This window comes from Dreissena polymorpha, chromosome 3 (assembly GCF_020536995.1).
Source record: "Dreissena polymorpha isolate Duluth1 chromosome 3, UMN_Dpol_1.0, whole genome shotgun sequence".
In the NCBI taxonomy this organism is placed as follows: Eukaryota; Metazoa; Mollusca; class Bivalvia; order Myida; family Dreissenidae; genus Dreissena; species Dreissena polymorpha.
In genome coordinates this window covers 108359732-108381418 of record NC_068357.1, presented here as the reverse complement: position 1 = coordinate 108381418, position 21687 = coordinate 108359732, and the positions used below count along the sequence as shown (strand labels likewise).

Genomic DNA, 21687 nt, shown 5'->3' with positions numbered 1-21687 from the left:
GAGATATATATAGTTCATAAGATAAAAGTTAATACTGGATGACTGAATCAAGGTAAAAACAAGGTGCGATAGGTGGCATAACAAGGACATGAAAAGAGTTTGGTTTCCGGCAATAATGGAAATCTTTAAAACCGCATTGTATACCACATCCTTACCAAGATGTGCCTAACTTTTTGAAGCAGGTATAATGAATATAAGATTGCAACAAATTCAACAATTAATCGACATGCCGTTTTATTTCAACAAAAACATAAACACCATGATAATCAATTCATTAAACTGCATTATTTACACACACACTTTGAGATCTCACAAGCAAAGAATTCCTATAGAAGAAATGTCATGTTGTTGTTTTTTCGCAGGGAGATAATTAGCAACACATATCTCGCATATTACATATGTAATGAACTTCACAGATATGTTTAATGAAGTGAAATTGACAAAAATAGTGAGTAACCTTATAACAATATTGAAAAGGCGGTTCAATGCATGTGCCTAAAGTGTCGTCCCAGATTAGCCTGTGCTTTCCACACAGGCTAATCAGGGACGACACTTTCAGCCTAAACTTGGTTTTTGCTAAGAAGAGACTTTCTTGAAACGATAAATATCATAAAAGCAGACAGTGTCGTCCCTAATTAGCCTGTGCGGTCTGCACAGGGTAATCTGTGAAGATACTTTTCGCCTATGCATTAAACCCCTTTTTCACAGAGTACGGCCCATTTATATTAAATGCAAATCAGTTGTAATGGGCTAATGTATGCATGTATGTAAATATATTTTTTATGAAGAGAGAGAGAAAATATGAATATTATGGCCATATATCACATTTAAACAATCCAAATTGTCATCATAATAATAACAATAAAAAAATCCACTAACCCTGGGCAGCAATTGCAAACAACAGATAACAACAAAACATTTAAGTTTGACATCATATTTAAACAAAGTAATCTTTTATAGCTCAATTTTGAAAATTGCGCAGACAAAGTATATACTATAAACTGCATAGAAAAATGGTTAATATTTGAATTTAAAGAGTCGAAGAAAAGGATTTGTCAGTAAAATTTGAGACGCAAATGGAAATTCAGCACAATGAAAAGGTGAGTGAATTAGTGCCTTGAATCCAGTATTTAAAGGGAGGTAATCTTGCTTTTCTGATCAATCAATGGAAGATACCTCCCTCTTATTGTTAATCTCTTGCCAGGTCTGTGCGTTCTTTGAACTGCTGTTGCACTGCCTTGTCAAGGGCAATGAGAAACTCTTGCAGAGAAGCCTGAGATTTCTGAAAAAAACAACATTTTTTAAGATCCAATACTTTATAGTAACATCTCCATTTCAACGATTGTTTGCACTGAATAACAGCTAGCCTCAAACTTACTGAAAAAAAAAGAATTTAAATAGAACACAAGAAGATGATATTTTACACACAAATGTTGGATTTATAGAATTTGGTTTACATTTTTAGTTATATATTCTTAACATGGTGAAATTTAAAATAAAAGCTTTGTCACAAAGATACTAAAATATGGTGCACCGATTTGTCACAGACAAAGAAGCCATTCCTTAGGATACGTTCAAGGATAAATAACAGAGTGCAGAATCAACCAGGTTTTCAGGGGTTTACACACAGGCTGGACATAATGTAATGAAACCGTTAAGAATTTTATTTTTGCAAATATCTCAAGTTATTGAAATACATTTGCAAAAATCTTTAGTGTACAGTTTTTCTTGCAGATTGTGCCAATATCTTGAAGTTGAAGAATAAATCCTTGAAAACATCTAAAATCCGTAACAAAATTTCGAATTGCAAGAAGAATAACCTTGTAGTACAAATCGAATTTTGAACAAGAACGCAGGCTTATTTAATAAAGTAATTCTGATGTATTTCAAATTGCCATAAGCAGCATAACAAGCAAATTTGTTGCATTGATATCCCCTGCCAATATACTTCTGGACACAAAAGTTTTCTGGACGGATGGACAACGCCAACGTGCATCATCCTCTTATCCATATATATATACTCATACCAAGTTTCAATGAAATCCGTAAAAGCACTTCCAAGATATGGCTCCAGACACACACAAAAAGCATTTTTTCAAGATACAAAGGGCCATAACTCTGTTATTATCCAATGGTGTAAAATGCCATTTGGCGTGCATCATCCTCTTATCCATATATATACTCATACCAAGTTTCAATGAAATCCGCCAAAGCACTTCCAAGATATGGCTTTGGACACAAAAGTGCCAGACGGAGGGAAGCACGGAAAGACAGACGGATGGACGGACAACACCAAAACAATATCCCTTCGCCTATGGCCAGGGATAAAAATCTGTATTTTATGCACTAGTTAAAATTCTTTAAAAAAAAATGTTTTAAAAAGTTATTTGAAACAAGGGCTGTTTGTAAAACATGCATGCCCCCCATATGGGCTGTCCGTTGTAGTGGCAGCCATTGTGTGAATACGATTTTTGTCACTGTGACCTTGACCTTTGACCTAGTGACCTGAAAATCAATAGGGGTCATCTGCGGGTCACGATCAATGTACCTATGAAGTGTCATGATCCTAGGCAAAAGCGTTCTTGAGTTATCATCCGAAAATCATTTTACTATTTCGGGTCACCGTGACCTTGACCTTTGACCTTGTGACCTCAAAATCAATAGGGGTAATCTGCAAGTCATGATCAATCTACCTATGAAGTTTCATGATCCTAGGCGTATGCGTTCTTGAGGTATCATCCGAAAACCATTTTACTATTTCGGGTCACCGTGACCTTGACCTTTGACCTAGTGACCTCAAAATCAATAGGGGTCATCTGCGAGTCATGATCAATCTACCCATGAAGTTTCATGATCCTAGGCGTATGCGTTCTTGAGTTATCATCCGGAAACCATTTAACTATTTCGGGTCATCGTGACCTTGACCTTTGACCTAGTGACCTCAAAATCAATAGGGGTCATCTGCAAGTCATGATCAATCTACCCATGAAGTTTCATGATCCTAGGCGTATGTGTTCTTGAGTTATCATTCAAAAAACCATTTTACTATTTCTGGTCACCGTGACCTTGACCTTTGACCTAGTGACCTCAAAATCAATAGGGATCATCTGCGAGTCATGATCAATGTACCTATGAAGTTTCATGATCCTAGGCCCAAGCGTTCTTGAGTTATCGTCTGACAACCACCTGGTGGACGGACCGACCGACAGACCGACATGAGCAAAGCAATATACCCCCTCTACTTCGAAGGGGGGCATAATAAAGCACCAATTACTGTCATGTTTAAATCCATTAAAGGTAAAAAGGGAGAACCCCACAGTCACGTGATCCTGCACCCTGATAACTCAGGGAGGCTGGATCACTGCAAGTGAATAGGTCTTGCCCATATACACTTCATGGTGATATCATATTAAGAGTTTCAATTCAATTGCTTGACAAGAGTGCCAAACTGTCACAAGATACGCCCGTTCGAAGGATGCTCAACGCTTGAAATGCACTAAGTGACCTCGAGACCTTGTTATTGACCCGGCATGACCCATATTTGAACTTGACCTAGATATCATTTAGACGTAACATCTGACTAAATTCGGTGAAGATCAGATGAAAACTACTTCAATTAGAGAGCGGACACCATGCTATATGCTTGAAATGCACTAAGTGACATCGTGAACTCGTTTTTGACCCGGCATGACCCATATTTGAACTTGACCTACATATCATTTAGACACAACTTCTGACTAAATTAGGTGAAGATCAGATGAAAACTACTTCAATTAGAGAGCGGACACCATGATAAATGCTTGAAATGCACTAAGTGACCTCATGACCTCGTTTTTGACCCGGCATGACCCATATTTGAACTTGACCTACATATCATCTAGACACAACTTCTGACCAAATTAGGTGAAGATCAGATGAAAACTACTTCAATTAGAGAGCGGACACCATGATTAATGCTTGAAATGCACTCAGTGACCTCATGACCTCGTTTTTGACCCTGCATGACCCATATTTGAACTTGACCTACATATCATCTAGACACAACTTCTGACCAAATTAGGTGAAGATCGGATGAAAACTTCTTCAATTAGAGAGCGGACACCATGCTTAATGCTTGAAATGCACTAAGTAACCTCGTGACCTCGTTTTTGACCCGGCATGACCCATATTCGAACTTGACCTACATATCGTCCAGACACAACTTCTGACCAAATTAGGTGAAGATCGGATGAAAACTACTTCAATTAGAGAGCGGACACCATGCTAAATGCTTGAAATGCACTAAGTGACCTCGTGACCTAGTTTTTGACCCGGCATGACCCATATTTGAACTTGACCTACATATCATCTAGACACAACTTCTGACCAAGTTTGGTGAAAATTGGGTGTAAACTACTTCAATTAGAGAGAGGACACCATGCTTAATCCTTGAAATGCAATAAGTGACCCCGTGACCTAGTTTTTGACCCAGCATGACCCATATTCGAACTTGACCTAGATAATGTCTAGACACAACTTCTGACCAAGTTTGGTGAAGATCTGATGAAAACTATTTGAATTAGAGAGCGGACACTGCTGTGGACGCCGCCAGCTGCCCGCCGCCCGCCAAGGGTGAAACTATAATACGTCCCGTTTTTAAAAACGGGCGTATAATAAAGATAGAGCTCTTTACTCGACAAACATGTTATGCTTCGGAAATGAAAATTGCCATGTTCGTGGTCACATAACTCTGGTAGATGTCATGAAAAAGGTGTCATGTACATCTACATTATAATACCTAAATAAAGGTAATGACATATTTAACATTTCAATTCCATTGCTTGAGAATTATACAAGAAGTTTGCCTCAAAGCTTAAAGCATTTTGTGCAGACAGACCAACAAACTTAAATATCAAGAGACAGTGTGCTCCTATATACAATGTACCACCTGACAAAGGACTAGGTTCACAAAAGTGCCTATTTGGCCCTGTATTTTCGGAAAAATCAAATGCAATGAAATGCATTATTTGATACTGCTTTTATCTTGTCTAACATTAGTTTTTACAATAAATACAGAAACATTTTGTGTTTGTCGTCTTTTGACAAATAGGAACATGATTGATTTTTGGCAGTATGTTTTTTTGCAAAAATGCTACATGTTAAGGCTATAAAATGTCACATGCTACATCAAGATATTTTGCGTATTTTACCTAAAATTAAACTTCTTTAAGTGAACCTTGTCCTTGCTGAGGAATAAATGCTACAAAAATGTCATCTTGTGAACATTAAACTCACATAAAAAGCTTTCAACGAAGCTTGTTACCTGTATAAACATTGCATGTGCTATAAATGGAAGTTTTCTCAACGTACGACCGCTCAATCCATGACTTTTCCTGCAATTTACAAAGACAGCATTTTGTTTCTATATTGATAAAAACAGAACACAGTGCTGCATTATTTAAATGAACATACAAATCTTACATTAGACACTTACAAGAATAAAAGTACATGCAAATTTGACACAAACTGCTTATAATATAAATATTACATATTTGAATAAAGTGATCTTGCTTCTAAAAATCTTAAGGATTATTTAATAATATAATTTATTATTTCACATAATACTGGTCAAAATTTAAAATATAGAAAGAAATACTTGTCAGTGCAAACACGACTCCAGTTTTTCAAACATACTGAATCAAAGTGAAAATGGCTTTTGTAACTTGCAGTCTGTTCAGGTTTAATGCTGTTTGCTGCACATCATTATATAAGGGTTGGAAATGAAGCCTTTAAAACTTGAATCTAGTAGGAAAGGTCTTTAATTTGACTTTCTAAAGGAACAAATGCGTACAATTACGTATCTAAATGGTAAAGGGTTAAAGTTTAGAACTAGAAATGAACAAGACTATTGCCAAGCAACAAAAGTCCCCTACCTCTCCATATTACAATCTGTCATTATTTCAAGTTTCATGAAAAAATATGAAGAACTTTTAAAGTTATCAGAGGATTCACCATTTTCAGCAATATTTCTAGTCTATTTGTTGCCATAGCAATCAGAATTATTGACGTAGATACAAAATGAAATGACATGCATAATCTCCATATTGCCATCTGTTCATGTTGCAAGTTTTATGAAACAAGAGCTGTCAGAGGTCAGCGCGCTCGACTATTCGAGTACTTGACAGTATAACGTAAGCCATCATGGAGAGGGGGGTATAATGTGGGTGTGTGGTCATATAATAGTTGATATTTTTAAAAAAAAATTGGGGGGGGATTCTGGGGTGGGGCTTGGGGGATGGTTTTGGTGGAGTCCATTGTGGTATTTCAGGTAAGTGTTGTTTTCTCAAAGTATGAATCAAATGTGATCATAAATAAAGAAGTAAAGAAGTAATGGCAATTTAAGCAAAATTTATTAATTTGATCTTGAGAGTCAAGGTCATTCAAAGGTCAAGGTCAAATTCAACTTGCCAGGTACAGTAACATCATGATAGTAAGAAAGTATTTGAAGTTTGAAAGCAATAGCATTAATTCTTTATAAGTAAAGTGGATCTAAACACAAAATTTAACAAAATATTCAAAGTTACAAAGACAAACAAGAGATGTGTTTGTCAGAAACACAATACCCCCTAATGCGTCGCTTTTTTTTTTACCTTTGACCTTGAAGGATGACCTTGACCTTTCACCACTCAAAATGTGCAGCTCCATGAGATACACATGCATGCCAAATATCAGGTTGCTATGTTCAATATTTCAAAAGTTATTGCAAAACTTTACTGTACGGTTAAAGTTTTGGGACAGAATGACAGACAGAAAGACAGACAGGCCAAAAACAATATACCCTGATCATTCGATCTGGGGGCATAAAAAGGGCCATAATTCCGTTAATAAGCCAACCAGAGTTATGCAACTTGCCCTGTACAGTCCCCTTACAATAGTTAGCGAGTTTTCCAAGTCTAAAAAGCAATAGATATGATACTTTCGATGCAATCGAGCTAAAATAAATAGGTTTAAACTAAAATGCTTGATACAGTTTTCTGCTCTTGTTTATACATTGGGGTCATGTTGGTAAAGAAGTATGCAAAATATGAAAGCAATATGTCAAAGGACATAGGAAATATTTGAGGTGGTACGCAAACTTTAACATAGATTTATCAATAATATGCATATTCAAAGCAAAAAAAGGGCCATAATTCTTACAAAATGCTTGATACAGTTGTCTGCTCTTGTTTATACATTGGGGTCATGTTGGTAAAGAAGTTTGCAAGATATGAAAGCAATATGTCAAGCGATATAGGAAATATTTGGGGTGGTACGCAAACTTTAACATAGAGTTATCAATAATATGCATATTCTAAGTGGAAAAGGGCCATAATTCTTACAAAATGCTTAATACAGTTGTCTGCTCTTGTTTATAGGTTGGGGTCATGTTGGTAAAGAAGTATGCAAAATATGAAAGCAATATGTCAAGGGACATAGGAAATATTTCGGGTGGTACGCAAACTTTAACATTTGCACGCTAACGCTAACGCCGACGCCGGGGTGAGTAAGATAGCTCCACTATATATATTTCATATATAATAGTCGAGCTAAAAATATGAAGAACTAATAAAGGTATCGCAGGATCCAGAAAAGTGTGACAGACTGACAGACACACAGTCTGTTTTGGTTTAATGCTGGTTGCATTAAGCCTTTTTCACGTTGCTTATCAGCAGAAAAGGGTTAACAACACATTTCATACTCTGAAATTTCCTTCAGCTGCAGGCTATCTCTGTTGAAGGTGTTCTCTACAAATCTCATGAACTCCAGCGACCGCCAATCAAGAACAGTTTGTCCTGAGGTCAGTATGCCCCTCTGCAATAACATAGAACTCATGGTGATCATTCATTGTTTGATGAATAAGTTAAGCACAGAATGTCAGATAAGACATTTATCCCATTTTCATCGCGACATTGACGGTATAACACGTTGTGGAATATACTTGCTTGTATTCAACACTGTGGAATATACCTGTCGCGTGCACGGACTACTTTTTAAATGACGTCATGCGATATACGCTAAAATTAGGTCGATATTGTTTTATTTGGTTTATTGATCGAATTATAAGGTCACCCATTAAAAGAAAATGTGCATATTTTGCAGAAAAAAATATATATATGACATATTCACCAAAAGAAATGTTGAAATAAAATATAAAATTACACGATTTTTGTTTTGTATTTTTTTATTTATATTTACTTTACCACTGAATGATTTTTCATAAGAAACAAAGTCGACAAAACTTAAGCTTCAAAATTATACAACTTTCAACCTTTTAATCTAGTCATATGACATAATTTTTCGCCATCCGTATAATGAATCAGCTGATTGATGGCGTCATAAAATGACATACTTATTGCGTCATTTTCCCCAATTTTTTTTACTATTTATTATAAACGCGACTTATTTCACATGTTTTCTACATGTACTGTATGTCGACATATCTGAATTGTCAATTGATCACAAATTATCTTATTTCGTGTAATGTGCATTGTTTATAACCAAAGCATATACTTTTGACATTTAACTTAAATATTAAGAATGTACAACAAGCCATACACATATCGCACAGTTCATGAATAATCTGCTATGTTTGCTTTCCTATTTCACGTTAGGCATAGAGCTGTGTAAAGTATAAGATGGTAAAAATAGCACTACACTGGAATTGGGAACGTCCCATTTTGTACACGGGTATTTTCTACTCATTTATCTGTTGTGTACTTGAATGTTTTCCATTCTTTGTGTATTTATATATTAAATTATTTTCTCGTACAATAAGGGCACTTACCATAGATAAATAAAACATTGTGCAAGTTTAAACATAATTATGTTTGTATGCAGAAATCTGCAAATGCAACCGAGTTTACCAACGGCTATTATTAGATAAACTGCTCCGGTTCATTGGAACAGCAGTAATGTAGAGTACATGACGTAGCGTGTGACGAAGAAGAAAGTTTATCGCGTTCATAAACTCATTTGAATAAAGTGATAGAATGGCATAAGGGTCTTTATTTAACTATGCTAAAATAATTATTAAAGACCCTAGATGCAAAATCGTCAATTATTGAGTTAAATGGATTATTAGATGGATTTTAAAGGATAATTAAAGGTAAGATACTAGTTCTTACGTGTTTTGATTTTTGTTTGTACTTTTGTCGTTCCCTGTTCTCGGGGAAATGATTTTAACATGGGCGCCATTGATGCATCGGATCACACACGGCATACCCACAACATTCTATAAAAACACGTTCTGCGTGTCCTTAAATTCGTCGTTCGAAGTCGGAAAACGTATTGCCCTGTATATTTTGTCAAATAAAGTGTCAGTCGCTGCGATTGTCTGTTTACTCGTCAAAATTGTCAAGGTCTTCGATAGCTAAAGAAACTTCAGCGTACAGTTTATTTAGCATTGACAGACCTGTACAAAGTCGCGCCAGTCAAAAATCATAAAAAGCGACATTTAAAGTTATGGTAGCCAGAACTAGGTCGTCGATGGTGTACATGTATGTTGACATCGACAGCATTTTGTCAGGAGCAATCGCCGCCATATTGGATTTTGATCATTTTCTTTCGAAAATAAAATGAATTATAGTAAAGTAAAATCTTCTTTTCGCGGTCGTAATGTGTTAAAATTCGCATACTGCGTAAAATTGAATGTAGGCACATGGTGATATTTTTACTTGTTTTACAGTTTGTGTGTGAATTTTTTAAAGACTATTTTGCGTACCAGAACAAATACATGTATATCACTACGCATGGTTACATTTGTTAGATTTTAAGCGCTTTTATGACTGAATTAAAATTATTGTTAAGGTTATTAGATCTATTTATGTTAAATGTCACGTTGAAAAAATCAAATGGGATAAATAGAATACTAGGATTAGCGTTGAATACAGAGAAGTTTATGTTGCTCGGCTCGAACACCGAAAGCGCTCGCCAAGGCTCGCGCTTCCGGCGTTCTAAGCCTCGCAACATAAACTTCTCTGTATTCAACGCTAACCTAGTATTCTCTATGTATTAACTCCCAAAAATCTAGAGAGGAAATTTGACATAAGACATAATATGTGTAAACAAGACAGGCAATGGCCAATAAGACACTCGCTTATAACAAAGGATGCAATTGCCCATGAGACATAATATGAATAAACTCCATGAAAACAAGAATGGCAATGGTCCATAAGACATAATATTTATACACTCGCTCACAACAAAGGAGGCTATCGCCTATAAGACAAAATATGTATAAGCCTGCTTAAAATAAAAAATGTGTCCATCATTCACAGATACCCCAGCTGTATGCTACAGGACACATCAATTACAAGAGCTGCATTTGTGAAGTACAATGCCTCCATTGCGCTTTGAAGTCCCACTGCAGCTATTTTAGAGAAAACAAGGCCCATAACTTTGCCAAAATTCAATAGACCAAATTGAAACTCATATCTCATCTCTAAGTCATGATGATGGTAGACTCAAATACCAAACATCAGCTCAATATCAATAACTTTGCCTAAAAAACCTCTGGAAATAAGTTATAATATGGATAAATTTCTAAGTCCAAGGCCAACAAAAATCAATGGACCAAAACGAATTTCACACTTTGTCTGTAGCTCATGTAGGTAGATTCAAATACCAAAAATGAGTGGCACGCACACTGCACAGGCTAATCTGGGACAACACTTTAAACACATGAAGTAAGCCCAGTTTTCCCAGAACGAGGCTCATATAGTAATGAAATACCTTTACAAGTTCCACAATGCAGGACTTGTATATTGAGTAGATTGCCGAGGGGGAGGGTGGCCCAATGTACTGCTTGATATCTGCCCGATCCACAAACGCCAAGTCTATGGCCCCCGTCACATTAGAAGTAGTCAGTATAATAACGTTTGGGTACCTGGAATGCAATAGAACATAAATACATAACATAAAAAATGTGCAATATATTCATAAAATGGTTGAAATAAATAGAAAACTTTGTCACAAATGTGGCTTTTAACACCAACGGCTTTGTCAGTTATGGTAAGAGGTAAGTGACTCAAGAATGTTTTGATCCTACAAATCATTATGGTTGACATTTACGTGAAGTTTCAAATCCCCTGCTTGAGAAATGTGGAAGTAGTTTGCTCCACAAACTTCTCACACTTCATGCGGACAGCGTCTGACAAACTGATTGACTCAAAAATACCCCTCTGAAACTTAGTTTTTAGGGCTAAAATCATTTGATAAATGGGCGGTGCTCTGTTAAAAAAGGGTTTAATGCATGTGCGTAAAGTGTCGTCCCAGATTAGCCCGTGCACTTCCCGTTTTTATGATATTTTCTATTTCAAGAAAGTTTTATCTTAACAAAAATCTAGTTATGGCGGAAAGTGTCGTCCCTGATTAGCCTGTGTGGACTGCACAGGCTAATCTGGGACAACACTTTACGCACATGCACTAAACCCCCTTTTCACAGAGCGTGGCTCATATGTATACATTTATGTTCTTTCTTGTATTCAGATCAAATTTTTGTTCAATTGCAATAAAATGCACAACAAGACAAGTTATTGTTTAAATAAAAAGTTCTTGCTCTCACTTTTTTATCTGGTCTATCTGGGTGAGTACGGCGTTCACAACTCTGATGGCGTCCGATGGTTCACTCCCAGACATTGCGCTCTTACGGGCCGCCGTTAAACTCTCCACCTACAGTGACCAACAAGCAAATTCGTTGAATTGATATCTCCCGCCAATATGCTTATTGACACAAAAGTATTATATTTGACACTCAAAAAAGCTTTTTTTCAAGGTACAAAGAGCCATAACTCTGTCATTAACTGATGGTGTACAATGCCATTTCGCGTGCATCATCCTGTTATACATATATATACTCATACCAAGTTTCAATGAAATCCGCCAAAGCACTTCCAAGATATGGCTCCGGACGGACGGACGGAAAGACGGACGGACAGAAGGACGGACGGACAACGCCAAAACAATATCCCTCCGCCTATGGCAGGGGATAAAAGCAAAATACAAGTGATGAGTACTATCAGACTATTCTTTGACCTCTACAATAAGGGATGTTGTAAAAGAATTGATCTGGGAAATTAGCCAGTGCAGACAATCAGGGACGACACTTTCAGCATTAATCATAAATAGTACTATTCCATTTACAGGAAGTCTCTTCTAAACCAAAATCCAGTCTAGGTGCAAAATGTCATCCCTGATTAGCATGTTTGGACTGCACAGGCAATTCTGGGATGACACTTTCAGGGCTTTCCTTTGACCCGAGCTCCCGGGTTTTTACGCTTGAAAATTACAGAAGACCCCTTTTTGACTCTTGAGAAAATTATGTCATGCGTCACATTTGACCCGGGGGAATTTCTACAGACTTGCGTCAACGAGATCAAAAGTTGTTAAGACTAAGCGATAATTGGCTCGGGGCGGAGTATCTCATTTAGTAGACGCTAATCGTTAACGCCCGTTTCCAATCATCGAAGCACAAGTCCACCCAGTAGGCGGAGTTAGGTTAATTGAGAAATCTAATATTGACCAATTAAAACACTGCTGGTTCGATGACGCGTGTATTAACTTTCTATTATTTATCATAGCGTTTGTCATCAGCTGTTTGCGGAAAAGAAGTGTATTAAACCCACCTAGTTGTAATTATCCAACTCCCAGGTATTGACCCTCTGAGCTGTACGTATGTACTCATAAAGGCTCAGAGTATTTAAGAAGAACTATAAACCCACCAAAACAGAATGGACTCATCCGCGTCAGTTTTAATAATATTCAATATAAAATAATAACATCCATATCCACAGTACACTGTAAAGCATATTTTGAGATATTTCCAGAGTATGTCAGAATGTATCACTGTTTTACTTCATGCTTGCTCAATTCAAATGCGCGCGAAAGTTATGCTGTCATATGTACTGTCTACAACGTCAAATTACACGCTTTGCATCAAAGTTGCTAAAAATAACTATATCCGATATAACTGACCTTGTGGCAAAGTGACAATTTTTGCATGTGCTAATTGATTATAAAATACATGTAGGCGTAATAATTGAACGTTTGAGAAGGCATAGAAAACGGCGTGTTTGTCGCACGTCTTCAGTGAAGATGGCACATGAAATAATTAAAGGGTGTCGGACTTTTTGATGGGATTAAATACGGAGGCACCTTTATCGGTGAGTAGAAATAATTTCCTTTTATAGTTTACCAATTTATATAGGCTAATGTGTTAAGGTGCCACCCGTATGTTTTTTTTGTGATAGCCAGCGGAAATGTTGTTTTTTTTTTAACATTTTGTATTTCATTCTTAATTTAATAACCACGCGAAACGGTCAAACAAAGTTATTGGATCCCAGAATCTGTTATTCCATCCTAGAATGTGCTGCGCAGGTTTCAGGACATGTGCAAGAGAAGAAAGTGATAGTTTGCTGGTTTTATGCTAGTTGTGTGTGTGTGTAGTCATAGTGTTGTTTTATTACCTTTTCTTTACTAAGGCACCCGTTTGAGATCACTCTTTAAATGCATGAATGATTTATTTATTTGCTCAAATGATTGTTAGTTTGTAGGACATATGACATATTGTTTTGCTGTATACATGAAGTAAATGTTGTATTAGAATACATATTTTGTATGTAATCTTTGAGATGTTTTGTAGGACATATGACATATTGCTCTCTGAGATGTTGTGTAAGACATGATATGACATATTACTCTTTGAGATGTTGTTAAGAACATTGATGTATACATGAAGTAAATGTTGTATTAGAATACATGTTTTGTATTTATTAATCATTGAGATATTGTGTTAAAATGCATAGTGTTGTAGTGAAAGTACAATGTAAGAAATAAATGTTAACATATCTTTTAATTTTTTGCTTTTTATATATAATATCTCAGTAATTTGCTTAAATTGCAAAAAAAATCATTGACTCTTCTGCGTTATTATTAGGACTCTTAGAAGTTTGATTTTGACTCTTGAAAATATGGTCCCAAGAGTCCTTGACTCTTGAGATTTGAGGTCTAAGGAAAGCCCTGCACTTTACACACATGCATTTAGCCCCGTTTTCCCAAAGTGCAGCTTAATCTATTTTGAAACCATTACAACAATATTTTAGTTGTCCCATCGTTCCCCATAACTTTCATAATTTCAATTTGCCAAACATCCAATTCATTTTACAGGTATTTACCACTCCAATTTCACAAGATTAAAAACCAACAACAGTGGAACATCTGTTTAAATGTAACAATAATTGCTTACATAACACGAAGGTTGGGATCACAATAACATTATAAAGAAGTCAACAAGAGCAACCCATCTAAACAGATTGCTGAAATTACATAATTATACAGGGGTTAGGAGACAGCAAAATTACCTGTTTCATTTGGTGTTGATATTTTGTCTAAGGCTATTCTCACTCTAACGTTGATTCACGTACTACATTTGTCAATTTTATACTGGCAATACATATTTTCACTCAGTACTGATAAACCAGCTTACCCAGAAAAGTGTGAATATTTTAATTGACCAGCTTGATTGGACCAAGATTTGCCTCAAGTTATACTAGAAAAACTGCCATTTTGCTGTCACTAGAGAACCTTCTGTTTAAGTTTGCCTTAAACTGCCACCAGGAAACTAACTATTATGTTGGCCTGACCACTTATCATTCTTCAGCGCTGATTAATTATTGTCATTTCCTATACCCGACAAAACTGATTAAGATATCACATGTTTTACCCAGAGCTCCAGATAAGGATTTAGTCTAAAGGGTATTTTACCCCCTGATATTATTGTTAAAGGGTATTTAACTCCTTTGTTTCTGCCATAAAGGGTTTTTATGAATATTTAGGGGTATCGACCATTTCCATAGAAACCAACATAGAAATATTATTATTTGTTACCGGTATTACTAAATGCAAACACAAGAAATTTTAAATGATGATATGAACTGACTCGCTTTAAAATATTCAACTAACATGTTTTGTATCTATGTCTTGGGTCTTTCTTGCATATAGTATTCATATAGTACACGAACATCATTTTGCAATTACCGGTAAACTAAGTTATGGCACTGCTTGTACAATTGAAAATAAAGTCACACTGCCAGAGGTCTATGTACGCTAACTATAAACTTAGATTTTGTAATTGTTGCTCTTCTAATCTGGTTGAAGACGAAATTCATTTTTCTATTTGTTGTAAAACATTCGATGTAAGTAGAGAATCATTTTTTAAACAACTTGATATTTTAAATAAAAACTTTGTGTTGCTTTATAAAGAGCACAAATTTGTTTGGTTAATATCATCTGAAGACAGCGAAGTTCTGAAATTGTTTTCTAAATATCTACTCAAGATTTATATTAAACAAGCAAATTTGTTGAATTGATATCCCCCGCCAATATGCTTCTGGACACAAACGTGTTATATTTGACACTCAAAAAAGCATTTTTTCAAGATACAAAGGGCCATAACTCTGTTATTAACAGATGGTGTACAATGCCATTTGGCATGCATCATCCTCTTATCCATATATATACTCGTACCAAGTTTCAATAAAATCCACCATAGCACTTCCAAGATATGGCTCCGGACACACAAAAAAAGCATTTTTTCAAGATACAAAGGGCCATAACTACCTTATTAACAGATGGTGTACAATGCCATTTGGCGTGCATCATCATTATATCCATAAATATACTTATACCAAGTTTCAATGAAATCCCCCAAAGCACTTCCAAGATATGGCTCCGGACGGACGGAAAGACGGACGGACGGAAAGACGGAAGAACAGACGGACGGACATCGCCAAAACAATATCCCTCCGCCTATGGCAGGGGATAACAAACTGCCTTGTTAGGTAACAATTTGTCTGGCCATTGACTTGTTTATTCTATTTACTTGACGACTAAAAATATTCTTACTACTTTATTTCGTCACTTATTTTTCACATTGTTAAGCTTACCTGTATGTTATTTGTGTTTCCACCAATACCAATAACCCTTTAGTAACTTTAATGTCCTTATTTATACCATACTTTATAAATGGTTGCTATATTATGTTACTTGCTTTGTGTTTTATATTTGTGATTATATATGTCATACTGTATGACCGTCACCCTTGATTGGCAAAATGAAATTATTCTTCTTCTTCAGATAAGTGATAATCTGCGAGGGGTACCGAATTTACTTACTTTTGATTCAAAGGTTAACTTACACTAAACACTCAACTTGATTATTGGTTAAACCGATAACGCACTTTAATTGATCAAAAATACGTACCGAGATTTGTATTACGGAATGTTACGTACAGGGACAATTTTTCAAGCTTTTTTTTATTTTTCAATGCGTAAATACGCAGATACGCATCTTATCTGGAGCTCTGGTTTTACCTATATCAAAACTGTGAATGAAGGCTACACAATTGTGAAAAAAACGTTTACTTTTTTTGCTTTTTGTAAATGGTAAATGTACTTGTAAATGGTAACAATGGTATCAATGAGCCATGTTATTGGAAAAACTTGTCTTAATGCATGTTCGTAACGTTTTGTACCAGATAAGCCTGTGCAGTTTGCACAGGCTAATCAGGGACAACACTTTCTGCTTTTACAGAATTTTTAATTTAAAGTAAGTCTCTTATAAACAAAAATCAAATTTGGGCGGAGAGTGTAGTCCCAGATTAGCCTGTGTGGACAGCACGTGGATTTAGCCCAATTTTCCCAGGACATTGCTCAAATCAACATTCTTCTCTCACCTCGTCAATGAGAACACAGACGAGGGCCTGTGGTTCGTCAATTAGCTCCTGTATCTTCTGGAACATCTTCATCACCAGCTTGCCACTCTGTCCATACCAAGACACACAAAGCTATGAATAGTGGTGACTTGAAAGTGAGTCTTTTAAATCATTAGCTTTTTTGTGCTCAGAAGTAAAGTGAAAATAGGTATATGCAAACAGCCTAAAACCAGAACAGCCAGGGAGTAACTCGCAGTCTGTTCAGGTTTTATGCTCTTTGCTGCTCATCAATATCTAAGGGTTGGAAATGAAGGCTTTTAAAGTTGAATCTGGTAAGAAAGGTCTTAAATTTGATTAGATTAGATTTTTGAAGGGACCTCAACATGTGCCTAAGTGCGGATCTTAGTGGTAAAGGGTTAGGAAAAGATACACATTCAGTGATTGAAATGAAAACAATCCTGCAGGCCGCAGACTCTGTGAGATATGTCAGACAGTCTTACAAATCCAGTGCACCTTTTACTGATTAATTTATAGCCATTATTTGGTCATATTCTCAATCAAGAAAAATTTCATTTTTCCCTTTTATTGTCGCAATATTTCTAATTGATAGTTTGACTAACAGATGTTTGGAAAAAGAGGTGTTCATTGTCGAAATTAATAAGACTTTTCAAATTGAAGTGACTTTTTTATTAAATTGTTTTTGTTCAGGATATTCTATTTCATGTAAGTGTTATCATTATTCAAATGGTATTCATCAAAAAATAAATTTTTCCCCAATATGAAGTAAATTGACGCTGATGATCGCAATTTCACAAATACCGGTTATATTCCAAAAACGGTGAAAAAAAGAACAAAATCTGATTAATATTGCAATATCTGACAAACATTTGGGCACTGTTAGACACTCTGTCAGACACAAGGCTCGGTAATAAATTTGATATATGCACATTTAACAATATCATATTGTCAAACTAACGTGAACAACAAACCTCTGAAAACCATTTTGAGAACAGACTGTGGCTGTTGATCTCCACCAGCTGCCCGTAGGTAAACCTGCCTGACAGTCGTATACAGAGTTTCTGGGCCAGAGCCTTACATAGGGAGGTCTTGCCTGTACCAGGGGGGCCTTGAACCGAGAAATAAATGACAAATTATATAGCAATAATTTATTGAGCTATATTGAAAACAGATGTCAAAACGAAGAGTCAAATTTTACCTGGCTTAAAAGTTTGAGGAAACAAGAAAATTCGTTGAATTGGTATCCACTGCCAAATACATTGTGTTTATTGATTGGTGCAAATCCCTTAATATACTGTACAATCATAAAAAAAAATAAGTGAAGGGCAATTGTTTTAATGCATTGCATTTCAATTCTCCCCAATGATATATATATACACCCATGAAGTTTTGTGTTCAAATCTTGTAGCATATCCAAGACATCGCCCTAAAAAGTTACATCATACAAAAACAACAAAGGGCAATAACTCTTGTTTACAAAAGTGAAGGGTTATGGTTCTTGGGCAAGGGGATTCTCTTTATTAATATCTATACACTGATGAAGTTTTCTGTAGAAATTTTGTATCATATCTGAGATATAGCCCTGAAAAGTTACATCATACAAAAACAACACAGGGCAATAACTCTTTTTTAAGAAAGTGTAGGGTTATGGTTCTTAAGTATGGCACTCCTCCTCGTTGATATCAATACACCCATGAAGTTTAATGTATACGGTATCTGAAATATAGCACTGAAAAGTAACTTCATACAAACAAACAAAAGGCAATAACTCTTGTTTAAGAAAGTGTAGGCTTATGGTTCTTATGCATGGCCATTCTCCTTATTGATACCTATATTCTCGTGAACTTTCATGTTGAAATTGTGTATAGTATCTGAGATATAGCCCTTAAAAGTTACATGATACAAAAAAGGGAAATTACTCTAATTTAAGAAAGTGTACGGTTATAGTTTTTGAGCATGGCACTTCTCCTCATTGATAAACACCCATGAAGTTTCATGCTGATATCTAATATAGTTTCTGATATATCCCAGAAAAGTTTGTTACAGATGGACAGTTGAACTGAGAGACAGGATACCAAAATGTCAGGGGGTCACAACACACACATTTTAGCCTCATTCTGAGAAACCGGGGCTAAATAGATGTGCGCAAAGTGGCCTAGTGGATTTGCCAGTGCAGTCTTCACAGGGTAATCTGGAACGCCACTTTCTATTTTTATGGAATTAAAATAAAAAGAAGTCTTGTCTTGGCAAAATCCAGTTTAGGAGGAAAGTCTCCACCCCGATGAGCCTGTGCAAACTGTACAGGCTAATCTGGGATAACACTTAACACACATGCATTAAGCCCATTTCAGGGCTCGAAATTAACACTCGCACACTCGCAAAATGCGAGTGAAAAATACCGATTGCGAGTTAAGTTTTAAGCCACTAGTAATTTTTGGCGAGTAAAGAAATAGTGAAAAAAAACAGTAATATTGCTAAATGCGTTTGACGTCCTGAACGCTAAACCATAGGTCATAGAACATCCTAATACCCATATGCGATAGCGCGCACCGTGTATATAGAATAGTATACTTATAGTACAGATACGAGGATGGTATTGGTACAAAGAACGTTAAACAGTCGACTAATTCACATGTGTTCATTGAACTTGAACAGACATGGCGTCGAAGCGAAAAATAACTAGTTTCTTTTTGCCCACAGATGGAAATAACAATACGAAAAATAAAGCAAAGATAACTGTTGAATAAACAAGAGCACCGCCTTGCGGGTGCAGACCGCTCATCTATTTTCTTTTTAAAGGTGAAGGGACTCTCATTTTCAATCACAAAGGAGGGAGGGGTGGAGTGAAGAGCGGTGCATTGTGTGGGGGTGTGGACATTTATTACATTTTCTTCCAAAAATGCGAAAAAAAGGGAAAAAAAATCGGGGAGGGGGGGGGGGGGGGGGGGGATTCTTGGGTGCGATGGTTGGACGGTATTTCAAACATAAAATAATAAAAATAAATATTTGTGTTTTTTAACCGTTTCATAAAAAAAAATGGGGGGGGGGGTGAGGTGGGGGGGTATAGTGTGAGGGTGTGGTGGTAATTTGTGAGATGATCTTAAAAAAAAAAAAAAAAAAATAGGGGGGGGGATTCGGGTGGGGGGAGGGGGGGGTGGGGGGGGGGATTCTTGGGTGCGATGGTTGGACGGTATTTCAAACATAAAATAATCAAAATAAATAGTTTTGTTTTTTAACCGTTTAAAAAAAAAATTGGGGAGGGGGTGGGGTGGGGGGGGGGGGGTATAGTGTGAGGGTGTGGTGGTCATTTGTGAGATGATCTTAAAAAAAAAAAGAAAAAAAAAAATAGGGGGGGGGGGGGGTTGGGGGGGGGGGCACGGGCGATGGTTTGGGTGGAGTCTATTGTGGTATGTCAGGTAAGAGTAGTTTTGTCAAAGTATCAATCAAATCTAATCATAAATAAAGAAGTTAAGGCAATTTTAGAGAAATTTAATAATTTGACCTTGAGAGTCAAGGTCATTCAAAGGTCAAGGTAAAATTCAACTTGCCAGGTACAGTAACCTCATGATAGCATGAAAGTATTTGAAGTTTGAAAGCAATAGCCTTGATACTTAAGAAGTAAAGTGGATCGAAACACAAAATTTAACCATATATTCAAAGTTACTAAGTCAAAAAAGGGCCATAATTCCGTAAAAATGACATCCAGAGTTATGCAACTTGTCCTTTTACTGTACCCTTATGATAGTTTGCGAGTGTTCCAAGTATGATAGCAATATCTATGATACTTTAGGGGTAAAGTGGACCAAAACACAAAACTTAACCAAACTTTCAATTTTCTAAGTATAAAGGGCCCATAATTCCGTCCAAATGCCAGTCAGAGTTACATAACTTTGCCTGCACAGTCCCCTTACGGTAGTTAGTAAGTGTTGCAAGTATGAAAGCAATAGCTTTGATACTTAAGGAATAAAATGGACCTTAACACAAAACTTAACCAAAATTTTCAATTTTCTAAGTATAAAAAGGGCACATAATTCTGTCAAAATGCACGCCAGAGTTATCTAACTTTGCGTGCCCAGTCCCCTCATGATAGTAAGTAAGTGTACCAAGTTTGAATGCAATAGCATTGATACTTTCTGAAAAAAGTGGACCTAAACGCAAAACTTAACCAAAATTTTCAATTTTCTAAGTATAAAAAGGGCACATAATTCAGTCAAAATGCACGCCAGAGTTATCTAACTTTGCCTGCCCAGTCCCCTCATGATAGTAAGTAAGTGTACCAAGTTTGAATGCAATAGCATTGATACTTTCTGAGAAAAGTGGACCTAAACGCAAAACTTAACCGGACGCCGACGCCGACGCCGACGCCAAGGTGATGACAATAGCTCATATTTTTTTTTCAAAAAATAGATGAGCTAAAAACGAAATTAAATTATGTTTCCAGCAAAATTTGCGAGATTGTTTTTGATTTTGCGAGTTGGTATTAAAGCTGCTCGCAATGTTTTGCAAGTAGAAAAAAAAGTTAAATTTGAGCCCTGCATTTCTCCTCAAATGAGACTAATTCAATAAAATAACAATAAACAAGGGACAAAATTGTCACAAAACCAGGTTTTCATTGTGAAAAAAAATCTGATTAAGGGAGACAACTCAAACTGAACTTTTGAAATGAACAAACAAAATTAACCCCCTTTGTAAGTTTGTTTCAAAATAAATCTATTTTAAGTTGTGATGACCTTGACATTGGAGATATTGACGTGATTCTTTCGTGCGACACACCGTCCCATGATGGTGAACAAATGTGCCAAATAATTGTAAAATCTCACAATGAATGACATAGTTATGGCCCAGACAAGCTCATTTATTGCCAATTTTGACCTTTGAACTCAAAGTGTGACCTTGACCTTGGAGATATCGACGTAATTATTTCGCGCGACACACCATCCAAT

The 21687-nt window shown here is 36.2% G+C and overlaps 1 protein-coding gene across 7 annotated transcripts in view; it reads right to left on the bottom strand.

The window, feature by feature from the left end:
* Window positions 1–217: 217 nt before the first annotated feature.
* LOC127870932 (pachytene checkpoint protein 2 homolog) overlaps window positions 218–21687 on the bottom strand; it is a 42092-nt gene continuing 20622 nt past the window's right edge. For all 7 annotated transcript variants that reach the window (XM_052413523.1, XM_052413518.1, XM_052413520.1 and 4 more), the window contains 7 exons: window positions 17716–17852; window positions 16748–16834; window positions 11582–11688; window positions 10750–10903; window positions 7718–7830; window positions 5303–5372; window positions 218–1282 (listed from right to left, as the gene is read on the bottom strand). In XM_052413523.1, the coding sequence (XP_052269483.1) occupies window positions 1190–1282; window positions 5303–5372; window positions 7718–7830; window positions 10750–10903; window positions 11582–11688; window positions 16748–16834; window positions 17716–17852 (761 nt within the window). In that variant the 3' untranslated portion in view covers window positions 218–1189. The remainder of the gene's footprint in view (window positions 1283–5302; window positions 5373–7717; window positions 7831–10749; window positions 10904–11581; window positions 11689–16747; window positions 16835–17715; window positions 17853–21687) is intronic.